General features: G+C 39.1%; 1 protein-coding gene across 2 annotated transcripts in view; it reads right to left on the bottom strand.

The window, feature by feature from the left end:
• SRGAP1 (SLIT-ROBO Rho GTPase activating protein 1) overlaps positions 1–27,916 on the bottom strand; it is a 138,955-nt gene that overhangs the window by 25,562 nt on the left and 85,477 nt on the right. For both annotated transcript variants that reach the window (XM_058022878.1, XM_058022879.1), the window contains 11 exons: positions 24,877–25,059; positions 24,351–24,479; positions 17,291–17,512; positions 16,404–16,505; positions 14,748–14,945; positions 14,544–14,628; positions 10,744–10,771; positions 7,744–7,777; positions 4,610–4,670; positions 4,379–4,456; positions 2,739–2,873 (listed from right to left, as the gene is read on the bottom strand). In XM_058022878.1, the coding sequence (XP_057878861.1) occupies positions 2,739–2,873; positions 4,379–4,456; positions 4,610–4,670; positions 7,744–7,777; positions 10,744–10,771; positions 14,544–14,628; positions 14,748–14,945; positions 16,404–16,505; positions 17,291–17,512; positions 24,351–24,479; positions 24,877–25,059 (1,255 nt within the window). The remainder of the gene's footprint in view (positions 1–2,738; positions 2,874–4,378; positions 4,457–4,609; positions 4,671–7,743; positions 7,778–10,743; positions 10,772–14,543; positions 14,629–14,747; positions 14,946–16,403; positions 16,506–17,290; positions 17,513–24,350; positions 24,480–24,876; positions 25,060–27,916) is intronic.

A 27,916-nucleotide genomic window follows, 5' to 3' on the forward strand; every position in this document is an offset into this window, starting at 1 on the left:
AGCCACACAGCCCCCTGCTCTCAGCACATGGTTCTGGGGCTGGCTCTGGGTGCAAGGCACAAGAGCTGTTCTTGTCCTTATACTTTGTTCAAACTGCCCCCACTGTGACAACACAAAGCAAACTCACCCTTGTCCCACCTTGGTCCACACTTAACTCTCCTTCCTCTGCTGAAGGCATTGATATGCCATTTCAGCATGGCCCTAATGATAATCTTGTGAAAACCAAACCAAACCAAACAACAAAATCACCCCCTTCATGCTTCTCCCAAAACCTGTAAGAAAACAGGTATCAGACACTTACAAGATATTATCAGACTAAAATCCTCTGCTTTCCTGTACAACAGCAATAGCAGAAGTCAAAGCTAGCAGAACTACTCAGTCATTACACCTTGTTTTGACAAACTGTCATAGAGAGGACAATCCAGATTTATGATATCCTCAGAGAACACTCAGTCTAAACCAGGATCAGATGGCAACACCTCTTTCTCAATAAACATTTTAAAATCTTGTTGTGAAAAGCAGTGACTTTGTTCCAGGCTATTGTTGTTACTGATTTCAGTTCTGCTGGATGATACTATTATTTAAATAAAAGGTTGTCAACTCTTTCACAAGAAAATAATTAATTGCCTGCTAGGAACATGCAATAGTTGGACATTCTCTATAAAAAACAAGATCTAGCACTAGGGATCTAGTATTCACAGCCATTTTTCTTGAAGTTCTTAACAACAAAAGAAATACTTTTTTCAGGGTAACTGAACTGGAACCCTCTCAGACAGTGATGCTCTGGAAGGCTGGTGAATCTCTCTTGCCTGTGCAGGTGCCACACAGATCTGTCAGCTCAGTCCACTGAACTTCCACCCCTCTTTCCAAACACCCCATTCCCTCTTCAGCACCTTCAATGGTGAAGGAGAACTCTGAAATCATCCAGGTTCCTCTTCTTGGAACACATTTATAAGGTTGTTCTGGGCACGTATCTTTGCATCTCTTGAGCATTCACTTATATAATCTCTGTAAACTGAACACTCATTCAAGGTATTTTAAAATTTAGTTTACATATGTATTTAAATCTCTTCAACACAGCAGACTGCAGTAACATCTTCATGCTAAGAACCACCATTTATATTTCTCTTATGCTTAGTTGAAATAATGAAGACATACAAACACCAAATGGGCAGAATTTGATAGCAGGAACTTTGAGAAAGAAATCTAGTACAAATGTTTAATGATGCAAGTGATTATTCATTTGAACAGCTTATCCAAGAATGTGGTAGATTTTCTATCAACCAAAGCCACTAAATCAACAAATTTTTCCAGCAGATATGCTTTAATTTATCCAGAAGTTATGGAAACCAGCACAGGATTATTAGGCAGAGTTCTATCATCCCTGTCATGCAGAAAATCACTCAGTCAAAATGATACTTTCTGACATTTCAATTTCTATGATGCAGAGATTTTCAGTGGCACCACAGTCAGTTAAAGCTGAACTGAAGCAGAACCAGGACTGTGCTTCCTAAAAAGACACTGTCCCCCTCAGCATCAGGGATTAGACTGCTAAACTGTGGTTTTTAGGTCTTTAGGACTCCTCAGTGCCACCAAGTCTGCAAGCAGCAACAGCTGCAGAAAACCCTGCAAAAACAATGAAACACAAAATATCGCACACAGACGTGATCACAGTGCTGCAAGCACCTGTAACCTCCAGGAGAAACTACTGCAGTCCTCCCTGTGGGGGAAGCAAACCACACACACTGTGTCCCCCAAGTAGGGAGTCAAACACCACACCTGACTGCCAGCCTGGAGCACTGTGCACCCATCAACTGGTGGCCTTGCCTGCTAGGCTGACATCTCTGCCAAAATAACAGTTTGGAGAGCCTCACCTCATCAATTTCCCAAGGGACTGGCTCTCATTACCTGTGAAACTGCCTCTTTCTCCATTTGGTTGAAGGGGGCAAGTTATAAAGGAAGGGTAGAAAGGAAATTCTTCCTCAAAGCTAGCTCCTCTGACCACTGTGCCCACAGGGAACAGCAAATCTACTGATGGCTGGCTTGGCCTCACCCCTCAACACCTGCAGGAGTCAGTGAACTGGAAGAGGTTTTGTGCATGTCAGAGCAATTCACTCATCCATTGACAATTTTCCAAATTACTACAACCTCTCCATATCTGGTCATGAGCACCAGCAGGGCACAGATCATGCAATGCTCCTCCAAGGCATCCCATTGTAACTCGTGTGTGGCTCTCCTGCAGACAACACTCAGCTCTTCCCCTCCATCCCTGCACCCAAGAGTTTTCTGGGTTAGATTGGTGGTTTTCAGCAGAACACAATAAAGGCCCAGAATCACACAATGTTGAGCAGTTAGTTACTTATTCACCACTGCTGACCCCAAGCTGTGGGGCATGAAAGCCTTGGAAAGTAACACAATCTGTTTTCATGTTCACGACTTCATTCACTTCTGTCTGCCTCAGTGCACATGGGAAAATAATAATGTGTTTAAATTTAACTATCCCTTGTATACCAAAAGATATTCTTCCTGCCCTGTTAAACAAAGAATTGTACTGTACATTAATCTCAATGGAAAAAGGGAACAACCACAGCTGTGAGTATGACTAACAACTGAGCCAGACTGCTACACACAGCAACAAATAATCTCAGGAAAATCTGTGAAGTTAGCTGTTTTTTCAGGCTACTACTGTGTATCTGAAAGTAAAATCCTATTGAGAAAAAACAGAAATTTATACTTACTGATACAAGAAATAAGATCATTAAATCTTTCCTTAGGAAAGACAGGATTTTCCAGCCCTCGGAAATAGAGCTTCAGTACTCCAGCAACTGAGTTAATGTCATGGTTACTTTGGTCATCTGCCAAAGGATTTTCACCTTAAAAAGTAAATAAAGTGAATGAAACACACATGCAGGAGCATTCTTGCACGGAACATTTTTAGAAGTGAGTGACATTTTGGGCGGGTTTTGTTTTTAGTATGTGGGAGGTGGCAATGCAAGCATTCAAGTAAGATAATAAACACTGATTTAGAAATCCCAGGCTATGATTAAACTAAAAAAAGGCAGCCTAAATAAAGCTTCCTTAAAATTACATAACCTAGTGATCTCTTAGGTCCTGAACTTCCAGCTAGGTATTTATGGCCATGTTGTGATTTACAGTTAGTAAAATAAAAAAACCTAAACACTCTTAATTGAATAGAGTTTTGCAGACTTTTCTTTGGAGCCCTACATAAAACAAATGGAGTTAGACCACTCATTGAATTGAATATGTGTCTTCATTCTAATAAGTTAAAATATCAGGAATATGTGCAACCACTTTGTTGAAAATCTAACTGCAACCTCAACCATGACTGCACTGTTTTATTTATGTAATTTTAAATTACACAAATAATCTTTATTTTGAAACACTTTAAAATGTATGGATCTTCAAGGATAATGCTACCTAGGAGGAGGAGTTAAGAATAAGCAGATTTAAAAGCTGCAGAGTGGAGGAATGTGGCTTCACTTAGCAAGTGAAAACAGCTGCTTTATGTATCTTGTCAAAGAAAAGATCAGGTTTAAAAAGATATATATAACTAATATTGGGGAGAAAAATACTGTCCATATTTTTATGCTTTCAGTCACAAGACTTATTGCTTCAAGGGTTTTGTCATTTGCAGATAATCTGCAGAAATTTTAATTTTCTCTAGAAATTAAAACAACCCAGCTTTTAACACTCGAGAAAAAAAGAATGTAAGATTTACAAAGATTGTAACAATATTGCTTCAACACACTTGGTGGATGGCTGGATCCTCGCTTCCCTAGCAGAGCAATCTAAGGCTGGGTGTTGCAAGCCACTGATATTGAAAAAGCTAACTGTACTTCCTGGCATTTTTCAAGTAATTCCTCCTCTGGGGGGCTGAAGTTTCCTTTGGGAATGAAAAATGGAATGACCCTTTTTTTAACTCCCTGTTTTCCCAGATCATGATGCAACTTTGGCAGAGGGGCCAGAAAGTTAAAGACTTGTATTCCAGAAGATCAAGCAACAGGACTTTCAAATTTCATTAAGTAGTCTCTTGAATCAAATTAAACTCATTACCTTTCTTTTGTGAGGATCTTTAAAATAAAATATAAAAACAACTATTATTTGCAGTTTACCATTAACAAAAAACTAATGTTTACAGTTGATTGTAGAGCCCTATATCTTGTCTAAACAAAATGAGAAAAACCCTCAAGCTCCTAGGACATAATGGGGGGATAACACGCATGTCATCATTGTACTTCATGTTTAAGCATGTGATGGTGGAAAGTTTTAGGTGCAGGACACAGAGAAAATTATTAGAATTTAAAAGATTTTTAAATGTCAGATATTAAAGTGCTCAAATAAATGCAAATCAAATTACCTCTCTCAAATGAATTTTTAATATCATTGACTTCCACCTGGGAACCAGACACTCTAAAAATCCCCTGATGCTGAAGACCTGCAGAAAAGATGGGAGACAGTGCTGAAAGATTACTTTATTTTTTAAGATACTTAATATGTGTATTTTAAAAACAAAGGTGTGGTGCTAAATGAGTAATGTCAAAGATACACAAAAAGGGACAATAATGAAATAGTTTTTTTCAGAGCTTACCATATAAATTTATAAATCTGATACAGCTTTCCACAATAAGAGGAATGACTTGCCCTGAATCCTGCAAAAACAAGAGCAGTATGAGTGAGCTGCAGATCAGAAAGAGGAAACCTCCCTGCTATGGCCTCAAAGTGAAAACGCACTTGGTCAATCTAGATGGACATACAGTGCTGGCAAAAAAACATCTAAGAAAAAATACCACTTTTAACAGAGGTCTCTTCCCATTTAGGGAGGGAGGAAAAGGAACAGGTAAAGCAAAGGATTATAGTTCTTAAAATAATTTCTTCAGGAAATTCAGTTCTCTACCTCTGTCACCATATCTGGCTAACACTGTATGTGACATCTAAGCTCATGCATGCATTTTAGATTTTTGAAGCAAAATGAGTTAAAGCAGTAAATTTGCCTTTTAAAAAGATTATAATTAAGAATAATAATTAATTATGAAGATGATTCTTCTATATCTATTTAACTGACCTTTCTTTTCCTGGTGAAGAAAACCCTACATGGACCTAATTACACAGGACCCAATTCCTCAATGTGGGGTTTTCTTTTTGCAAGAAAAAGTTTATCCCAAAGAATTTACAAGGCTTTTCTGGATTTGTTGGACTATGAGAAACAATCTTGGAGCAGAGCCACTAAATGACATTGCACGGGGTACCACAATGTCCCTCCTGGCTGAAGCACTGCTATGGGCTCTGCAGGTCTGTGTGCCCTGCCGTGGGGCAGTGATGGGCTGGCATGTTGTTTCTGGCTGCTCCAAATGGCTGGCAAGCCCTGGGTGCTGAACTGCAGCTACCCTGAGCTGAGCACGTGGCTCAGCTGCTTTGTCCCTATGCACAAGGTTACTGGGAAAGGGAGGTCACAGCCTCTATCTCCCCACCTGCAGAGCTCAGGAATCACAGCTCCTCATCTCAGCAATGACACAGCAGTAGGTCTGTAGCTACATTTTCAGCTCCACAAATTGTTTTAAAAAGAGATAAATGGCATTTGTGATGGGAGGTGGAGAAGATGACTATACAATAATTATATTAGTGAGTTACTTGTCTTTTTCTTTTAAACTGCTTATTTTCCAAAATAACCATTGGAAACTTTTTGTTTTGGCACTTCAAAAAATTGATATTTTATTCCAAGTGACCAGAAGTTATCAAATACAGATTAAAGATATAAATGATATGATTAAAAATTATTTGGAAAAGTTGGTGCTTATGCTGCAGAAATTACTATTTCATAAATAATCTTCGAATTTCTTGTCTTGGAAGCTGTAATTTTTATTTCCAAATGAGTTTCCAATATGTAAGTGCTCAGAGAATTGACTAATTCATTTGGAAGTTTAGGATAAAATCAGTCTGAATTATAAAATCATTAATGCAAAAGCACCTTGTAACTCAGAATACACATTTCCTCTTACAAATTAGTACTTCATTTTCATGCTAAACTACACTAATGGGAAGTTTATGAATTCAGCTCAAGTAGAAAAACAACTAAAAAAGTTTGAAAAATAACACACAGTAAAGCAATTGCACCTCCTGAGGTAACCTAGCCCCCAAATCTTATGTGTACACTCTGCACTGTTTTAGTGGGGCTTACAAAAGACTCTTATCACAGACTATGCTATTTAAATTGTGGCTTGTCTCTTAATTTGAAACCTAGCAAAGACTGGCTAGCCAAAAACTAGTAATGGCTGGATTAGCATTTCCTCTTTGACTTGTGTCATGATTCAGTAAGAGCTAAATAAAAACCCCTTGGATCAGGTCAGTTGTTAAGCCCAGGAACATCATAATCTTCACCAATGCTGAGCAGCCTGGCTCTCCAGAAAAAGCAGAGTATTAGCAAAAATGCACAACATGCACCCAACATCTCTTGTTAGTAGATCATGGTTCATGCAAAGAATGTAAAGCCTAGGAAAAGATAGTGTTTGCAGTAAGAAATTACAAAAAAATACAAAACCAAAGCCCAAATCCCTTCATACCTGTTTTTGGAGAATCTGTTTAGAACCACACAAAACTTTGTACTTAAGTAATACCCTGAAATAATCTAAACTAACAGCTTTGCCTTTTGGATCTAATCAAAGAAAAATAATTTGAAATAACAATCTGTGTTGGTGAGTGTCAAGAACAGTGACCCTACAGCTACTGTGAATTTAATCTGATGTGTGAATTCAGTGAATGGATATTTGTGACTAGTTACAATTTCTTATGATGTGAAACTCAAACACAAAGCAGTTTGGCCTGACACTGTATTTCACTAGCTGTGCCTGTCAAAATGACTCATCCCCACCAGGAATGACACGGTCTTTGGGCAGAGAGGCTGTCTCACACTGGCAAATCTGACATAAGGCTACCAGCTTTTCTGACCTTTCCTTTTCAAAGACTAATTGTGTAGGACTCCCCACTTGCAAGTAAGCCCTGTCAGCCACACTGCCATGTTCCCTTGTGAGGGAAAATGATGGGGTACCATTTCTCCTGATTTGCTTTGTCCTTCTCTAGTCATGGGGCTTTCACTGTGAGAATTTCTGCTTCCTTGCTTACTTTCACCCTTAAGCAAGAAACTGCTTATGATACTCATCTATTTCTCTTGTGATGATTTCTCAAGGTCTTTGCATTTCATAGCACCTCCTGTGTAACAGTAACAATGAAAATAATAATAATTTCCCCTTTAGTTGTACTGAGGATGACTGAAAGCTTGATTCAGACAGCTAAATCAATACAGTGCCACTGAGTACAGAATTTGTTCTGCAAAATGTCTGCCACTAGCTGTACTGAACAAGAAAAAAAATCCCTGTAATATTCAAACTCAATTCACAGAGCTTGCAGTCAAGAATTTCATTCACTGCATTTATAAATGTATTTTTACAATTTTTTTTAAGATTTCTTTTCTGTAGCTGTGTCAGCTAGTATCCAAAGGCATAAACTGTGATGTGGGCGAGTCCTTGAAAATGAGTAAGGGAATATCCATCATTTAAGACTACAATCCCTCCAGAGTTCTGCTCTGGTTTAGTTTTGCCTGCTATATTTGTACACTCATTTCTTAATGCAAACTTCTCCCTCCAGGTCTCTGAAAGAACTCATTTTGAGCCAGGCAGGAATGCAACCCGAGAGCGAGGCAGAGCTGTTCTCTTGTCACCAGAACGATACCTGATGTCTCGTGTGAGAGTTCCTTCGGCCTCGGCTAGAAGCATTATTAGAAATAAAAGTATGAGAAAGAAGAAGATAGTAAATACAGCAAAGATACAAGATCCAGAATAGTGTTGATCACAATTTCACACAATATAATAAATTCCTAAAGTCATAGGAAATCAAAATCTGGATATCAAACCCAGGGAAATGCTGCTTCTCCACAGACGTTGAACACTGGATGTTATGACAATAGCAAGCAGGAAATTGTGGTAAGTTGTGGGATGCACCACTACATCCTACCTACTACATGGAGCAAAGTTTCCTACTAAAAGCAGGCTGACAATACTATTCCTACTTGATTAACACAACTGTAGGGAGGCTAATGTGAGAAACGACTCCCCCTCTCTCCCTTTGACTTCAGGAAGTATTATATTGATCAACTGGGAAAGAAGAGCCCCAGGACAGACTTAAACATAATGATCTGCCTCAGCTTGGTGAGCTGGTGACCATTATAGTAAGAAGTGTTGAGATCAGCCACGGGGGTGGCTGGTGCCAGTACCTTGATGAAGGACTCCAAATCACCATTAAACAACTTAGCACTATACTGTGATCGGGGTCTGGGCTTCCTGTGTTTCTGGGGCTTAGGGGGAAGATTTGGAGGCCTAAGGGAAGGGAATATGATTACTGAGCAAGGTAGAATTAAGTCACACAATAAAATGAAATGTCTGTAAGCTCATGGCAAAACAACAGAACATTGTAAAGGGAGCAATAAACACAATACTTATCAAATAAAGACTTTCCATCAAATTTAAGTGTACCACATTAAAGAGTGGAGAACTCCCCCATTAAAAATTACTTATGGTTAAATAATTACATTCTTTATGAATCCCTGTTTTGCAGTTTTACCATATAAATTTATTCCAAACACTGCACAATTGGAATAGCTTTTTTTGTCATGGTCATGCATAAAATGTGCAGCACCACTAGAATTCATCCTGCCAGCCGTGGCAGAACACAGACCACTCAAAGCACCTCTTATCAAGCAGAAAAGTTGCTTCATGCTGGAGAAAATCCAAATGCAAATTAAAGCTGCTCAGCACACTCCTAAGATGCTTCAAAACCAAACTGTCTGCATTTTCAACTAGAGCCAAGAAGGTGAAAGAGCTTTAGCTTTGCACATCCAACCAATCAACAACTTCACACATGAAAAGAAACGCCTTGCTAATTGGCTAATGGAATTAGAAGTATATCAACTTGAACAAATAAATAAAACCAGAATAACACATAAAGAAGTAAAGGAAGAACACACAAAACTTTGGTCTGCAAAATATATCTAGTGTGTTACACGTGGTGACTAATACTGAAAGAGATTACAGGAAATAAATACTGTTCTCTAGATCACAAACAACTTTGTGAACGTCATGCCAACAGTTAAATGCCAACAGCTTCCTTAGTACCCATGCACCAGCAGTTTCTACAGGTTTTTTGGACTTAGCAAAAAATCAAATGTTTTTGGGGGATCAGTGAGAAACAATAAGGCATAGAGCATTCAGCAGTGGGACTTCAGTTTGTTTGAATACTGTCAGCTAAACTCATCTTTAAAGACATCTTCTTCCCTTCTACAATTTAACTTTGACCTTAAAGAACATTTCTGTTTGCATGTCCAACAGTCCAGAAACATAACTGAACCCTGGGGCAACAGGCAGGGCCCAGCCAAAGCCCAGGAGCTGGTGTGAGGAACAGATGGGCAGGCCCTGCTCCTCAGAGTATTTTTCTCTAGGTGACCAGCTGTAACAAGATATGAGGTAAGATGGCTTCACTGCTCCCCCACTTTGCTAAGGTAAAATCACTGACTGAATCCATCATCTCCTTTCAGTTATTTACACAGCAGGGAACTTAGGATGATGTGAGCCTGATGAGTCGCCTGCATTGGAGTCAAGAAAGGAGGTTTTTCTCATTAGACATAAACTTGTTGATTTCCATGCATTCCTGGAATAGTAGCACCTGGAGGCAGAGTTAAAGGTACAATTGTCAGAATTAATGGCAGCAGTTGGGAAGAATGCTCTAATTTGTAACCACTTTTCAACTGAGGTCATGTAAGCAAAGAAATTTAGTAAGTCCAACTTCACAGAGCTAATAAAGAACATGGAGTGGTGGGAGAAAATCCAGCATAAAGTCTGTAGAGATGTCCTGGAAGCATCAGGACCAGGGAATACGGTTCTTGAAGGCATTGGACAAAGACATATTGCATGGGAAGGGAAGGGAAGAGTGAGACCAAGCAAGCTGGGCTGGATGTTCCTGCTGTAGCAGGGCACACTGCCTGTGGCAGTGATACATACAAGTGGCAGCTGCAAATTCAAGCAGTTGCCATTGCTCCCTCCTAGCCTCTGGGGCCTGCAGAGCTTATCCAGGTTTATATCTGAAGGCAACTTCAAAGCGGCGGCATTACACAACTGAAAAAGTACATGCAGCACAAAGCTGGGAGATCTAACACTGAATCCCTTCTCTTCTGTGGATATATAGACCCATTTCAGTATGGAATACATGGATGCAGGGGGAGGCAGGTATTTGTGTTCAGAGCTGGGTTATCAAAGACACAGCCCGTTGCCCAAATTGATTCTCCTACCAGCTTCTTTTAAACTGTGTATCCTGACCAATTGAATCACAAACCATGAGAGGCAAGGTATCTCTGACAACTGAAAAATATTTCTTTTTGAGCCTTTAAGTCCTCCCTGCAACTTCCAAATTTGAGGTGTGATTCACAAATATTTTTGAGGATCTCCCAGCTTGTCCTACCCTTGGCACTGGCCAAAGCTCACAAAAATGAGGAAGATGAATGGTCTGATCCTTTACTCATCAGCATGCTGAAACAGAAATGCTGGATGTTAAAACACACAGAATCTGAATATAATTTATGTAACAACAGCAACAAGCCTTATGAAGTTGTTCCAAAATTTGTAAATGCTAAGATTTTACCTATTTTTTAACTCTAAACCAAGTCAGATAAAAATATCTTACCTTGTTGTCATGTATTCAGCTCTGTGACCTAGAAAGTTCAATAAACAGGAAACAAATGATTTGTAGGTTTTAGGTTGAAATTTTTGTATCTAAATGATACTTAGTAAATTATTTTTAGCTCTAACTTTCATACTACCAGCAAAAGATATACAACTATACAACAAATAGGGCACTGTAGTAACCTACTATCTCCATAGTTCCATTTAAAATACAAACACAACCCATGTTATGGAACAACTTTTAAGAAGCCTACCCAAAGATTTAGAGTCACTTGATACTGTAAATAATTTCAAAAATTCCAAACAATGTCTATTGTTGGTGCTCATATGTTTCAGTGGCTAAATCAGTATGGAAATAGAGCTGTGCCAAGATTAGATTATATCTCCCCCGTGCCTTGTGCCTAAACCCATTCAGTGCTGAAAATGCAGGGCTCTAGAGCAGTTAAAAGACTGCCTACTCTCTTTTCTCTGCATATTACAGGAAAAAAGCACAAGACTATCACTGAGAAACACCACAGAGAACTGCAGGGAACTGCAAAGAAGCAAATATCATATTCCAGAAAGGCTCCTTGGCAGATCAACAGACCAGTAAATCAGGCATGACTGACTCATCATAATGAAAAGCAAAATAATGAAACAGGACAAAGATCATGGTATGGTAAGTTCCAATGAGCCCAGCATTGCCAAAGGGAGATTGTGCCCTATTAATTTAGTAAAAATCTTTGAAAACGTCAGTAAAATACTGGATAATTAAGAATCAGTTCAATTAATTCACTTAAGCTTTCAAAGGCCACTGATAACTTTCTTCACAGGAGGTGACGAAGGAAACTAAACAGCCATGGATAGAGTGGCAAAATATTCTCACTGATCAAAAACCAGCAAAGAAAAGGGAAACCCAGCGGACTTCTAATGGTCTTTTTTCATCATGGCAAAAAATGTAGCAGCCATCTACTCAGACCTTCCCATTAGGACTATTTATTCAATCCAGAAGGCATTTATTAATATCTTGAGAGATCACAGCAGCTAAGGAAGCAGAGCATTGTGCAGATAACTGAAATACTTTTGTATCAAATCATGACAAAACTGTGAAGGCCTTTAAAGGAGTTAACTGACACACACTGCAAACAAAATTCACTATTAACAGGTTCAAGTAAGGTATTAGTGAAGAATTAAACACCTATGCCAGTGAACAGATCTATGGATATGATCTCTGAAAATCACTCTGAGCTTCACTTGGGCTGGGTCCAAGTACACGCCCCAGTTTGAAAGTGACACCAAAACAGCTTTTCAAACTCCAGGAAGAATGAATAACACTGATATGAAAACACACTGTTACGTGCCAGTGTCAGATGCACGCAAAGGACTACACAGTACTGAAGATCCTAGTCTGAAAATACATTTTGCAATACAAGAAGAGTGTGCAGCACAAAGAAAAAGCTCTGGGAACAATCGCTGACAGTAAGACACGTGAATCTAGCTGGCATCTATTTTAGCTAGGTGAAAAAGAGAGGTCAAAGAAGAATATGAAAAATAACCTATGACAGAAAAAGAGTAAGCCAGGGACTTCTCCGTACTCAGGTTACTACGGGAAATTCACTGAGACTAAGAATACCAATAATAAATGTTAGTAAAACAGAAGGTGTTACAAATGCTGTGCCTGGGGGCCTTTAAGCACATCTTTGTTTAGGGCAAAAGGTGTCTGGGCCTTAGGGGAATTTCTTCCACAACTCCTGGTTTTCTTTCCTGCATTTCCCTTTGCTTTGTTGATTTCTTCTTTCAATAGATGAGCCTTTGGATCAGAACTAATCTGACGATCAGTGTGCTTCCTATGTTTAGTATCAACTTCATTTGAGTGTTTTTTATTTACTTTCCAAGTTTGTAGAAGCAGATTCACCATAGAGCACTTCATCTATCTTCCCTGTGCAGATCATGAATATGTATCTGCTGTGTTCATAAACAGCAAGACTGTAGTAGGCAGGTGATGAACCAGAATAGAAGCCCAATGATGTTAACATTGTGGGCAGCAGATGGAACCTGGATCTATTCAGCCTAAATCCTTACACTGTATAGTTTTGAATGAAAGCAAGAAAGGGTGCCAAAGGAAAACTTGCAGTTGAGACAATCCTCTCCTTCTCCCCACTTTATTTAACACAGCACACTGTGTTATTTGTCTGCAGTCTTGCTGATATTAAAGTTTCCAGAAAAGGCAATTTGAGGGGAGCAGGGGAGCAGTTCATGTCCTACAAATTCATTTCTATATTAGCTACAGCAATAACATTCATAATACCACTGTAATTCGATCCTTTCAATCCTCCCCATTCAAGAAACTTCCAGAATCCAGGTCCTCCATCCAAGACATGGCCATTTTAATGCAGGTCATGCCTCAACTGAAGGGGGTACTAGAACTTCTTAACCTGTAAAAATGATGGCTCCAAATATCAGCTTTGAATGTAAATGTGTATGTTTGAGGTACTATTTGTATGTGCCATGCTATGGTGTTGGGACAACAAGTATGTGCAAAACCACTGTGGGCAACACAGATTAACTACATGGGGGTTACAGATGGCGTGTAGAAGGGAACTCTTCAAACAGAATAGTCCAAGCATGCCTCAGCATGGCAGAATGGCCCAGAGCCTAATGGCAATTTATCACTTGGGTCACCCTGCTGAGAAGTTTTTCTTTAGGTTTCCTTTCAAACAATTCTTTCCTTCCTTTTTTCCAACACCGTTTATGCAGCAGATTCTGTTGCCTTTTATCTCCCTCCCTTTCACTGTATTTTTCCAAAGACATTTTCAATGAGCTTCCAGAAGAAAAATGTCCTCTTTTTTGACCAAAGTCAGCTGCACAATGTTTTGTGTGAATAAACTCTTCACACACACATTCAAAATAAAAATCTATTAAATGAAAACTTCCACGAGAAAGAAGGTAACATAGGTAGCTGTCTAAAAACAGCTGCCATCTTCTACAGTTCAGTTTTGAAAGAAAATGCTGCTTATATCCTACCCCCAAGCTCAGTCACTCCCTGGACAGAGGCACTGTTTGGGTTATAGCCACTGAACTGCTAATAGCTGTTCAGGCACCTCCACATGGTTTGAGGATCTGGGCTTTTGTATTAAAAGCAAAAAGAGATGTGATTAACTACAGATACTTGTCAGTAAAAAGAAAATAAGGTGATACATCTTTTAGAGTAATTATTTTAGCAAACAGGTTTCCTTTCTTGAGTCTAAACTTTAAATCACAGTCTTCAACTTCCAGAAGAAGATTTTTATTCTTTGTGATGTAATCTCACTTCCTCTCAAGTCTGTTCCACTCTATGTGTCTAGTCCTCAAGATATGTACTGCAATTCCCCTTTTCCCTTCAGTGCATGAGGAAGTGTCAGCTGGGAGGGCTGGTAAAAGGCTGGAGCTGTGTATAGTGTGTGATTCATTAAAAACCTCAAGTCAACAGAAATGGTTAGGGTGTAGAAATACTACATTTGTCACAGCTCTTAAATAAACCTGCACTGACTGTGTCACTCTCCTTGCAGGCATGAGATTTTTCATTCAATAGTTCTGTTGCCAAATACAGTAATTTGTCTAAATATCTGTGCAGTGGAAATAAGTATGTGTTGAGGAAATAAAATCAATTTACTGTGTATACTCTTACCACTGGCACCAAAACTGTGATTGGTAAAAATCAAATCTATGTTTACTGGACAATTAAGCTTTAAGTTTTGTATTTTTTTCAAGTGTATCTTTGGCATTTCAGTAGGTTCACTGTATAGTTTGGAATCACTTTTCAATTTACTGCGTGATATTTACCTTCTCCAAGTGTCCTCTGCAGCAAGTCATGTTTTGCTTGAAGTTTTGTGATGAGATTGCTACCTTCCAGATATTCTCTGAATTTCTGTAGAAATGCAGATGAATCTATTACTATGCATGACACATAAATCCCAGGAACTTCTGGGTAATGATTGCTTCAGGTGTTTGGTCTGCATCACATGAATGAGGAGGCAACAAACATACCATGAAATAGAACTGCTCTGTTTCCTGCTGGTTAGCTCTTCTTTTTGCAATGCTAGGCTTACTCAGGTATGTCTCAGAGACTGTTGACTTCACAGACTCTGTTGAGCGACTGTGCTGGAAACACTCTGACACATCATAATCTTCAATGGTGACCATATCTTGTATTGTCTGCAGGGTAGCCTCTGTTGTTTTCTTAACCTGGTATTAAAAATCACAGTTTGCCAAATGCCAGATAAATATATAAAGGAACAGCTTAACAGGGAAGCTCATTACTCACAGTATTTCTCTGGCACACTCCCCCAAACAAACTGGTGTGTAAATGTGAAAAGTCAGGTGTGCTATAACAGATATCTATGTAACAGATATCCTGTCTCATTCTCTGCTTTAGCATGGTCTAACCCACAAACACAGATGTACCCTTGTGTTGACCCCTGTACTGTGCAGTGCTGTGATGAGGGCCACAGTGATGTTCAGACTGCAGAAGTGGAATACATTGTTGACAGACAGGGCTTGAGAAAGAAAAATTTCTTGTTTGTTCTCAGCCCAGACTCCCAGCCCTCCTATGACCTATGGAGCACCACTGCTCATGGTGGAAACCCGGGCATGGATGCTGTGGAAAGGGATGCAGTTTCCACAGTGCAATAAAGTAACTGGTAAGGTTCACAAGGATGTGATTACTTCCCAGTTTTGCTTCAGATGGAGTCTCTAGTAGGGTCAACCAAATCATGAACATGTCTGCACACAACTCCAATGTAGTCAAATATCCCTCCCCCACCTGTCAAACATGATTTTTCCTGCTATGCTCTTGTACTTCATTTCACTGAAAAAAATTATCTTTCTATCTTTGTTACCTTGAGAGACTTTCTGAATGCAGGTGGTTGCTTTTTATTTTATGACTACTGTACATGTCTCATGGACATTAATACTTTGTTCTAGATATTCAACATACAAACTAGAATGAGAAAAACTGACATCTTGAAAACTTATCAGTAAAGTACATAAGAAGTACAGTAAAGTACATTATTTCTATGTTTCTTTTTAGGAACAGATTCTCATGTAAACTGGACTTTAACATTGCCTCAACTGTGACAAAAGTGCATTTTATTTCCACTGCCAGAGCAAGGGAAAGACAACAGCATCGTTTTTTCCATATTTTACAAAAAACTGCATTTTATTTTGCTAGGTGAGCTGTTCCCATCACAGGCATTCATTAGTCATGTTTATAAATAGCTGTAGCTGAGAGCATAAGAGATCTCGACTCAGCTACCACAAAAGACGTTTCAAATTCCTTTGTACTACAGAAGAAGCAAGTTGAGAACTGGACAGAGGGTGGTCACAGAAGACAATAACTGTTCTCAGTGGCTTTCTGTCACAAGAATTTAAAAATATGTGCTCCAACAAGTTTTCACTGAAGCATCTGCAAAACATGGAACTCAGGAATGTGAATGTATGGACCGGTAAAAGACAAAGTTTCCAAACCTCTGTAAAGCAGGTGAGGATTCACCTCAGCCTATGTGCCAGTATTTGATGTTTAAAATTAAAACCGCTTATACAGATTGCAGCCACAGTCATTTAGAAGGTTTTGGCAAGGTAGAAAACACTGCACCTTCCTGAAAATTATGTTCAATGCTTAGCCCTTGTAGACATAGGTCTTACCTCCTCATTTTCAATTTTGAGTGTAGCCAATCGTGACTGCAGTTGCTGATACCTAAGCATAAGCTCTGCTTGCACAGGTTGCTGGGCAGAGACCTGGCAAACCTAACAAAGAATCAAAAAGAGCTGTAAGATGCAAGCAATTAAAAAAAACAGTCAATATTCTTGTTCTTCTTAAAACTAGGTGAATTCCTACCAAAGCTATTAGAACTTAATAAAAGAGACAATAAAATGTGCCCATCTAAATTTAAAGTACTTATGTACTGTAAGGTGTGAAAGTATGTCCTACAGCTTATGAATAAAGAGCACAACACTTTTGTATGTGTGCTTTTTGTAGCTTCTGTATCACACAGAAATGCAAACCCTGGAGTTACCTTCAGAAAAAAAGATGTACATGGGTGATGTCAAATTCTGCTTTGCTACTGGCCACTGGTGTAGTAGAACAGGGCACAGCTGGGGTACCTCGTATGCTTGAAATCTCCAGATGATAAAATGGGAGAAGAAGAAGGGGGAAAGGCTGCATTGCAGCAGGAATAATTTGGAGCAGCTCTGTAGCTGCTCTCAAATAGCACCCACAAACTCTGTTATGAGTGATGCAGGTAGTAAAGACAAAGTCACTGCTTACACTGGTGCTGGGCTGAGCACAGGTTGGCCAGCAAATTCATAGCAATGTCATTATAAATGATACAGAATATAGGAACGCTTAACAGTTTTTACATGAGAACTTTGAAGCAGCAGACAGTGCTGTAAAGTTTTGCAAAATGTTATTGCTGATCCACTGACTTTCAGTAGCTTTTACCAAACTCTTTGTAAAAGGGCTTGGTAAATGATAAACTCTCTATCCTGGTATACAGAAACAGTCACTTGGGGATACTTGTCAGTGTACAGACCTCATCACCCATGTGAGACTGGAAGTCAAATTTCATTGGTGGACAAAAAGCAGTGGGGTACATTTCCATGAATCTTTGCTTGTCACTGCGTGGCTCCAAGCAGTCAACTGCATTTTCAATGATGTCTAATCCCTCATGCCTGGAAGTTTCAAGATTATACTCTGCAGAAAGGTATGTTCTTAGGGCTCTGTTCAGACTAGCATGGTATCCAAGATCACAACACTAAAAAACAACAAAGGGAAAAGAAAACAAATTTAAAAGGAGAAATGCCATTCCAATATCACAATCCTTAAACTGTCGCTAAAATTTTCTGTCCTGAAATTTTTCAATCTTTGAAGTATTTAACAAAACATCTTCTAAATTAAAATACAGTACTGGGATCAAGACAGTAAGTATTTAGTATCCTCAATCTGTTGCAAAGATTAATAGACAGTTTTAGAAAAGAGATCAAGTGTACACGTGACAGTTTGCTTATCAGACAGGGAAGCGCAGGCACTGTTTATCAATAAAATCTGAGGCCCCACCTCAGAAGCCCACCCCCACAAGTGGGCTTCTTAGCATCAACAGCATCTGTAAGCCCTGAATCCCTTATTTAAACATACCCTAACATAACTATCATCTAGGTTAATGACAGCAGCAAAGGGCACTTGAAGCAATTCCTGCTTACCCTGCCTGTGCCCAAACCAAAACCTCCACAAATACTTTGAGCATAAGCAAACCATCTAAAATGCTTTTTCAAACAACAGGAAAAGTTTAACATCTTTTTCCCTGATCATGAAAATGTATTTAATGTAAACACCTTATTTCCCATGCTCATACAAAGCCAGAAATGTACATCATGTTACAAAATGCAGAGTCATAATTTATGTATTTTTTTTCCTATGAAATGGAATGTAATTGAAACCTAATCGGTAAAACATAAAGTTGTGTTTGTTCTTGAATTTTAAACGTCCTCAATTTGCATTATTCATGTTTCATTAATATTTTAGAGAACAGCTGAATATATTTTAAAAATGTCACAGCAGTAGCATATCAGCTGACTGTTTCCCTACATTGTACAGTAAATACCCTCAGTTTCTGCTCAGTGAGCCTCCAGGTAAGGGGAGATGTCACCTCAATAGTGGCACATCAGTTTGCAAACAGTTGCATACAAAGCAGTGCTCTTTATCCAAACAGGTGAGATGTGCCCCAACTAGAGGCCAGTGCCTGGCCAGGGCAGTCAGAGCACTCTGCTTTAGGGCACCCCTCAGTCCCCAGCCATTTTTCCTAGGTGCCCACCTACAGCCCGGAGTCACCCATCCCTGCAGGACTCCCAGGGTAACTATGGAGCTGGGTCAAGAAGCAATTTGGATTCAGTCCACTGTACCCTACATGCATATATGCACTCTTTATATGAGTAGCCCCCTCACAGCTATTACAAACCCCACAGGACTCATGGGATCACATTCCGTCCCTTTCCTCTTACTTATCTGAAAAAGGAGAGAAATAGACGGAGAGGGAGACAGAAGGAAAGAACTTTCAACCTATTTACCAAACCAAAACCTGCGTATAGAGGGGAATGAAACACTTCACACCTTGACTTAGGTAGGGTAATGACTAGTGATGAAGCTGCTCTCTGAAATCTAACAGAGAGCTGTTTATTCACAACAAAGCTTCCAGAAAGACTGTTTTCACTCCTAGCAAGTACTCAGGCAGTGACTGCAGATGGGACAGTGGCTTTCCAAAAAACCAGATGCTGAACCATTCAAAGAAAATAGAAAAGATGTCATGTTCAATCACACACACATATGTTAACCTCTCTCTTTTGCATTCATAAAATGGAAATTTTTGTTACACTTACTAAAACAGCCACTCAAACTTTATACTGAAGTGCATCCATATTTCAAAGAACACCAGCCTCAAAACTACTGTTTCTAAAAGGAAAAGTCTCTTGGTGTTTTTCTCTTGTTCTATGTCAAATCAGATCTCATATTTAATTCACTATCTTGGATGAAAAAGACAGACTAAAAGTGCTGATAAGAAAGTGAATTGGGACAGCTGTTTTATTTCATGTGCATTAGTTTCAGAGAGACCTCATAGAAGATTAAACTGAAAAGGAATTAGAAACAGAGGGCAGTGCCAGGTTTAGCATTGCCAACTACCCATGTGTTAGAAAACTACAGCCTGAATTTTGGCTCTGGTGGATTAATCCAAGTATTACTAGAAAGCTTATTGATTTACAATTAGAGCTGTGTGAGTTTCTGATGCAGCTTTTTTGCAAGCTGGAACATAAAATTGCAGTCTTTATGCTGTGACACAACTTCATTGTTTAACCCTAAATCTACTCAGTCACTATCACCATGATCATCTTTGGCAAGTGATGACAGCTGAACAAGGCAACAAATCAGACAAGAAGAGGATTCTTCAAGCGAAGCAGAGTATCTTGCCAGGCTAAGGCATTTTCTTGCAATGCCAATGCCAGCAGAGAAAACAAAAATTAAACGCAGATCCTGAACTAATGCTTTATCACAAGTGTCTCTTAGAATGGAATTAAAAACATCTGAATTTGAAATTTTGATTAAATTACTTATGTAAAAATAGAATTTGTATGAGGGAAGTTATTTTTTAAAAGCAAAACTAAACACTCAGACATCACAACTCTTACTTTGCCATACCATAGCCCACTTTCCCTAAAACCTGGACACACAGGGTAACAACAGCTCTGTCATAGCATCTTGGTTATCCAGAAAGAAATGCTGTTTTAATCTGCTGGAAGGATGGTTTAGAAAAGAGAGTTGTCTATACACACACACACACACACGTATTTACATGATTTTCAGGAAAAATCTGTAGATTTGTGGAAAGACTTCTACAGTTCAAGTGAGCAACCACACTGTTAGCCAAAACAACCACAAGTGTTAGAGGCTCACTAGTCAGCACAGAGGGTCCAGCCAGGGTGCTCATCCATCTCTGGGTCTGCTACCTATCCATGGGCTAGAGAGGTGAGATGTCACTTGCTGCACTAAGACATGAAGATGAGAAATAACAGAATCAAGTCAGATGAGGGATGCATTTGGGATATGTGTGAAAAATTAATTTTGTAATTCGCATTTTATTCTTATTTGAAGTTAAATCGGAAGCAGTCTCAAGAGCATTTACTGCCTTTATTGTACCCCAGAGTATATTTAGGCTTGAACAAAACAAACTGAAGTGCTTAGCACAGAGCTTCAACCAAACCAAGCTACTCTTATTTCATTTAATTTTGTTTCAGGAATAGTAATAAAATTCTAATGTCAATGGAGAGAGGAATTAATAAAAAAAGCCTTAATCTCTGAATAAGTCACTTTCTAAGTATTTTGTTACACAGACACCCGCATTCAAATCAAAGGGATCTAAGGGTACATACCATATTTATGAGGAATTATGTAATAAAGATTGTGAGCTGCACACATTTTACCCTAGTTTTAAACCCTGTTTTATGAATGATTAATAAAGAACCTTTACAGAATAAATTAAGTTCACAATAGCTAAATGTTCCTTAATTTCTTAATGGTCCAAAGCATGCATACTGCAATTAGAGATTCAGAAACCACATTTTAAGAAAGACCCACACATTGGTATTTTATTTATTTCAGCAGCAGAACTACAGTAAAGTTGTTTTGATCACTATTTCCTAGTATTTATCTTCAGATCATAAAAATGTATGGTAAGTCTGAAAAAAGGTCCTTACCTTCCTCTTAGACAGATTTAAAGTAAATGAGTAAAAGTATGCGCCATATGGACAGATGCTGGCACTAACAGCCAGATTAGCAGCACTGTATAGTTTGTTGTTCCTCTGAAACTCAGAATCTTTAAAAAATTTCTACATACTTGGTAAAGCTTATTAAATTCAGCTAATCTTTACTGGTTTTTATAGGTACAAATACAGAAAATAACTAATTCTCTCCTGCACTTGAACTAGATACCACTCTAGACAGCACAGAAGAAATATTTAACAGAAAATTCAAATTCCTCTACAATATGCAGGGGACAGAAATACACAAATTTGATATTTGTGCATATCAAATCCTGTTTACCTCTCTTCTTCTTTGCAAATGTTGGTCTCATCTCTCAGCTCCCTAACTTCATTAAATCATCCAGCTAAGACTCCAGCAATATTTTTATATTACTTTTATCACAAGAGCTTAAAATGAGCAACACATCATAATTTTTAGTCAGAAGCGCTGAGCTCTGTTAATGAAATGACAGAGTTGAACAGTTCAGACTGAGTTCAAATGGGGAACAGTAATTTAGGATTTTCAATATAAGCCTCATATATGGAAAATAGAGTGGAATCCAAATCAAAAATAGGTGGCTTTTTTGGTTTTTTTTTTTTTTTGTAAAAATGAGTAGTCCCACTCTGCTCTCCAGCCTTGTTAGAAAAAAAAATTATGGAACAGTTTATTGCATGTACTTAGCCTGCTTTCATTCAACATATTTTTCACTAGCATAGGAAGACATTTCATTTCATTTATGGGCAACACCAACAGCTTGGGGAGATCTAAATTCTTCCATGTCCACTGGAATTGAGACACAGAGCAGAGATAATCCCTTTCTGTACAGGCAATGAGAGAGCTCAGGGAAGCACAGAAGTCAGGCTAGTAAAGTGGGACAAAATAGAGAGGGCAAGGAATGAAATTGCCACCACTGCTCTGAAAACTCCAAATTGTACCATGACATTAACAGATTTACAGAATGAGGTAGTCTGGACTGTTGCAACATATGGCCACTGGAAAGCATTCTCACATTCCAATGATATAACTCCAAAACCTTGCCAAGATTCTTGCATTTACAAAAAGAGTTTCCTTTGTCAAGTGGCAAACACTCTGTCTAAATACCAGTGCTTTCACAGCATATTCTGATCAAATACAAATGTCTGAAAGACATTTCATTTAAACAAGCTCACAATTGGATTAAATTAGCTCTGAAGCAAATTCTGGTTGCACATGTTTACAGCCTACTCTTACAAAACAGTGATGGAAAGGGCAGCTAGACCTTCCATTTAAATTCCTTAGGGAAGAGTAATTTCTCAAGCCGTTTTGCCAAAAGAATGTTATTGTGTACACTGGTCCATGGCTTTCAAAAAGACAGGCAGAGTAGATACAACTTTTCTGTGCTACTAAATATTGTAGAATGTTTATTTTTAAGACTAGCAGTTAGGAAGCTCTAGTCCTCATGGTTCTGTAAATACCCTTACATACACACTAACTCCAGCAAGTCCTGGCTCTGTGTCTCTGTATGGACAGAAAGCTTCACTTCTCCTCCCCTCACAATTCTTTGTAAAGCTCCAGACTGGTGGGTCCTGCCCTGAGTTTTCACTGTTACAGAAACCTCTGTGGACATCACTGAATTGGGAAGAATCACATGCATCTTCCAACCTGATAAAGTTTTAGAAACACACACTGGAGACATTCTCTGAGAAACGTGAACTTGGAAAGGGAAAGCAGGAGAGGTGACAAAATGAGCATCTATCCAGCTTCTGAAGGGCTATGGGTGATGGAAACAAAAAGAAAATGACCTTTCCTTCCTTCCATAATCCAAGAAGAATTTATGAAGTTCACATGTATGAGACATGCCCTAATTACTGACCAAAAATCTGTCATCCTTTAAGCAGTAGCAGGAAAATCATCCACTAGGTAGTCTCAATTTCTCACTTGGGGGATACCCCAGCAGGTACACAGCTTGTCCTTTGTTTTCTGCCCTAATCTTCCACCTATAGGTCCTGGTAAATGCTTTCACTGCCTGGGCAACCTAGATGGATGGATCAGGTTGTGCAAGTGGATGGATACAGACTAGACAAGGACAGGACACAGAATAAACCAGAAGAAATCAGGAGCAAACATGCAGTAGCAACTACGAAAGGAATAAAAGAGATGTTGAAATAGAGACAGAAAAAAATTCTGAAAACAAAAAAAAGATTAATTGACATCTTTTACAGGAAAGCAAGAAAGAAGCAAGAAAGCAAGAAGCAAACCATTTGAAAGGGAAAAGTTTTAACAAAATCCAGCAAGATTTTATAAATTACAGAAACACTAGAAATTATAAAGAAAATATCAGTTTTTAGATGACATATAATAAAACACGTATATGGAGCTATTTTAGTCCATTAATCTTAAGAAGGCATTTTTCCCCTTCTCTGCGAATCTTTGCTTCTCCAGTCAGTAGAAATGAGACTTCTTGTCAAATTCTGTATTAATTTATTCTATATTAGAAACCAGAGCTGTGTATGAATGTTGTTTACTATTGGAAGTAACATATGTTACTGTTGCAGCAGGCAAACATATTCAAATATCTAGAATTTCAAATGGCCCACTTTTTCAGAGGTGAATCCACTGAGCCATTTAACCCTACAAAGCCAGTGAATGAATGTTCTGGAGCTTGTGTTTGCTGTCTCTGTATCTTCTCTATCACATCTGAAGTCAAAGAGAGTGGGATGTGATGAGGGTGCATCATGTAAGAATGTCAGTAATACAGAGCACTAAATGCTGGCACAAGTCAACATTAGTGTATAACCTCATTCTTCTAGGATGTTCTCATAAAAACAACTTACTGAAAATAATTAACAGGTATACTGACAGTGCAGAGTACAGGACTGATTGTGCCTGTTCTTCAAACTGCATGAAGTAAGAGTAAGAAGCCATTGTATGTATGAGTCAATGACTAAATGAATGAAACTAAAGAGTTTTGAAAACATGGAAGAAATTATTTTTTTTGAATTAAATATCATTAGATGACCAGTTAAGAAGTTTATCTTGTACAAATACTTTGATTCCAGAGAGTGCACATAATTGCAATGTCGTATTTTCTACTGATGCATGGGGTGCAAACACAACGTTCAAACTTTAAAGGAATGGGTTCAGCATCTTACTGGCACTTTATTTTGTGGAAATAAGGGAAAAACTTCTCCTTGTATCATACAATATTATAAATAGCAAATGTACTAGCAGGCAGCCCATATGACTAATACATTCCCGTTAAAACTGAAAAAAGGATTATTCCTGAAGAGAATAATAAACATAAACACCAATGTGCCAGTACTTACATCGATCAGATCCGAAAGGTCGTGAATGTAATACTTGAACACAGAAGCATTGGTTGCTTCAAGGGTGAGCAGGTATTCATTACGGGCCTTAATAGACTTCAGCTTGTTCTCAGAATATTTTGCTTGACGCTAGGAAAGACATTTCATATTAATGTATTTTAATTACTTCATTTTTGATGTGCAGCAGAAATGGTAACAATTCAAGCACACATTCCTAGTAACAAGAAAGAACCTTAATACCTTAATTTCTAGCCTGTTATACATACAACAGATAGAATCCAAAGTGAAAACTTAATATTTTGTTCCAAATGTGACAAACTTTACAGTAAGAATTATATATATAATGAAGTATCCCCCTCTCTGAACTAAAATTATGTCAAGTTATCTATAACTCACTGTTAGTTTATTATGTGTACCTTGCTTAATTTAATTTCCCAGCTGGATTTATCTGTCTAATATCATGCAAAAGAATGTCAGAAATGCACTGAATTTATTTCAAATGAGACAAAATAAAAGGACTATTTACTTTTTCCTTCATTTTTTCAATCTTCTTCACAGAGCTCCGTCTCTGGTGCCTTTCTTCTAGTCGAATATGAAAAACAGGGTCTCCTGACCTCCCAATCTGTTTTTCTTCTTGCTTCTCTGCCTCCTTCAGTTTGCTTTCAGCACTGATGCTCTCTGCATGATACATGTGGTATGTTTTCATGACCTGCAAAAGGCAAGAGTTAAAGAAGAATTAAGAGAAAATGACAATATAAAGGTATATACAGAAAAATCATAGGGTCTTTGAGAAAATGTTGACTTATAAACATGGATCTTGTGTAAGTTTCTTTGCCAATGGAAATTGAGGACTTTTGGTTACATTTTTCTTTTCTGATTTATTTAACAGTATTCCAAATAGGGATTTTTTTTATTTCATTTTCTCTTATAGGAAAGAGCAAAAGTCTTTCTTAATAATTTTCAGTATTCTTATCTTCAAGTGAAAATCTAAAATAATGAACAACAAAACTCAATCTGTGTCAGTACTGAATCTATCTGATATACAGCCATCTTCTGGGCTAAGTAACAGCTTGGCTGTGGACACTGAATGTTTGAAAGCAGAAGGATCCCTTCAACACTAGAAAAGGGGAATGAAGGACAGGGAATGGGAAGCTTTGGCCTGGGAGCAAATCCCCAGATAGCTGGATGGCTGTCCATGGCCTGGAAAGAAGTGTCTGCCCACTGCACAGCCTGCAGACTGGGCCCAATCTAAAACCAGACGAGAACTGAGGAAGGAGCTGCCTGATATCTAAGTTGTGAAAATGCCAGACCCAAAGGCATCTTTCCTCTACACACCTGCTGGGTCTGCAGATGAGAGAGCTTGGGTTGCCAGTATGCAAATACATGCTTGCATGAAGAGGAAAAGGGACTGGGTTACCCCAGCCCTCCCTTCCTTCTCCAAGCAAGAAAAACCTCTCAGCCTGACTCCTGCACAGTGAACAGCAGTCAATCACAAGCCCCACCTCTGCTGGGTAGGGCTGACTCTGCCCACTTCCACCAAAGGAAGCGTCTTTCTGCCTTCCCCAGTCTTTTGTTGTTTGTTTCTTTGTGTTGTCTAAGTTTAGAGCACTGAATAAAGCAGGAAGGCATCCCCAGGCAGCCAGAGGCCTCCTCTCTTCCTCTAAAAGGTGCCAGAGCTCTCACCAGCAGATATTATCTTTGGGTGGAGGCCACGCAAACCATTCAACTGAAGGACACACAGGCAGGGAGGAATCAAACCAGCTGCTTGTGTTACCCATGGAGGAAAAAGTTTTGGGAAGCTGCCTTTAAATATTCCCTTGGGAGAGTGTACTTTTGTAACTGAGTATTTAGGCCAGCCTAAGGCGTATCCGTGGAGTGACAAAAACTACAGCTAGATATGGCAATTCACTACAGCACATCTTAGCACGGATTGACACAAACCAACTGCATGCCATGCCAGTGGGTGGCTGAACTGATGCTTATTTCAAGTCCTGGCAACAGAAGGACACACACTTCCAGAGAAATGCAATTTTGCATAACAATGTATGTTATACACCATAACTGTGTATGCCACTACTTAAGGCTCATGCCACTGATACTAAAAATGAAACAGACAACTCTTCACCAGCTTCCTGTAGTAAGGTAAAACAGCTGGTGACAAACACTAAAACTGGCCCTGTTTTTATTTTAAGAAACATATGCTTACAGCTCTGTGCTGGAAAAAACCAAATTGCCTGGAGCAGGACTCTGTGTTATTGCTGCTGCTCCTCTACAGCACTCTGGGCTCCAACGCCCGAGCAGAGGGCAGAGCTCCCTGCCCAAACACTGCCTACAGCCACTGGGAACAGCTGCTGCCCCACCAGTTCACATCTGCATGGATGAGGCAGAAAAAACTCCCAGAGACAGACAAAGCTGGGTTAGCAAGAGAAGGCAAGCCCACTGGGTTGAGGTCTGCAAGGTTCCCAGTCTAACTAAAGAGTGTTCAGTCTCCTGTATCGTGCACTGCTCCAAAGGCACTGTTAGAGTTGTTGATGATCAGTTCCCAGGGAGCTTAACTCATCCAGCCACATGGAAACAAATGAATTACTGCAAAGAGAAGAAAAGGACTTTTCAAAGAAATGGTTTATATAATAAAACAGAGAAGCACAGAAAGTGATATGGCTCTTATTAAAAATGATGGGGAAAGGAAATTAAAAGCAAGGTTGTGCCCTTTTCTTCTGGCCTTTCTATTCAAATCTTCTAAGTGTTTCTTTACATAAGGCTAGAGGTGTTTGCTTTTATTTTTTATCTTTTGTTCTGTGTAATCTCTAGAGACTTTTTAGTTGGTGTAACAAGACTAATTAATGTGTCTTACCACCTAGAAAAGTTATTTTCTTTTGTACTTTGCTTGCAGAGGGAACTATGGGTCCTGATAGAATTAACCCAAGAATTCTCCAAGAGCTGGCTGATGTCATCACAAAACCTCTCTCTCAGTTTTTGAGCAGTCTTGGGAATTGGCAAAGTCCAGGCTGGCTGGAAGCTGGCAAATGTTGCCCCAGTTTTCAAGAAGGGCAGGAAGGGTCCTCCCTGCAAACTGCAGGTCTGTCAATCTCACTTCAGTGCCTGGCAAAGCTATAAAGGAGATTATACTGGGATGTATTGAGAAACACCTGAAAGACAACAGAGTCACTGGTCACAGCCAGCACAGCTTCATGAGAGGGAAGTCCTGTGGATCAAACTTGATTTCCTTTTATGGCAAGGTAACCCACCTAGGTCCCACCAAGGGAAGTCAGCTGATGTAATCTTGGATTTCAGTAGATCTTTCTCAGGGTATCCTTCTGGATAAAATGTCCAGCACACAGCTGGAAAAACACCTCATGTGAAAGGTGAGCAACTGGCCCATTGGTTGGGCACAGTTATAGTGAATGGGGTGACATCAGACTGGTGACCTGTCACTAGTGGGGTTCTGCAGGGCTGTCTTAGCTCCTCTGCTCTTCAACATCTTCATTAATGACTTGGATGCATGACTAGAAGGGGTACTAAACAAGTTCACAGCTGATACAAAACTGGGAGGAGCTGCTGACTCC

Source organism: Melospiza georgiana, chromosome 4 (assembly GCF_028018845.1).
Source record: "Melospiza georgiana isolate bMelGeo1 chromosome 4, bMelGeo1.pri, whole genome shotgun sequence".
Taxonomy (NCBI): Eukaryota; Metazoa; Chordata; class Aves; order Passeriformes; family Passerellidae; genus Melospiza; species Melospiza georgiana.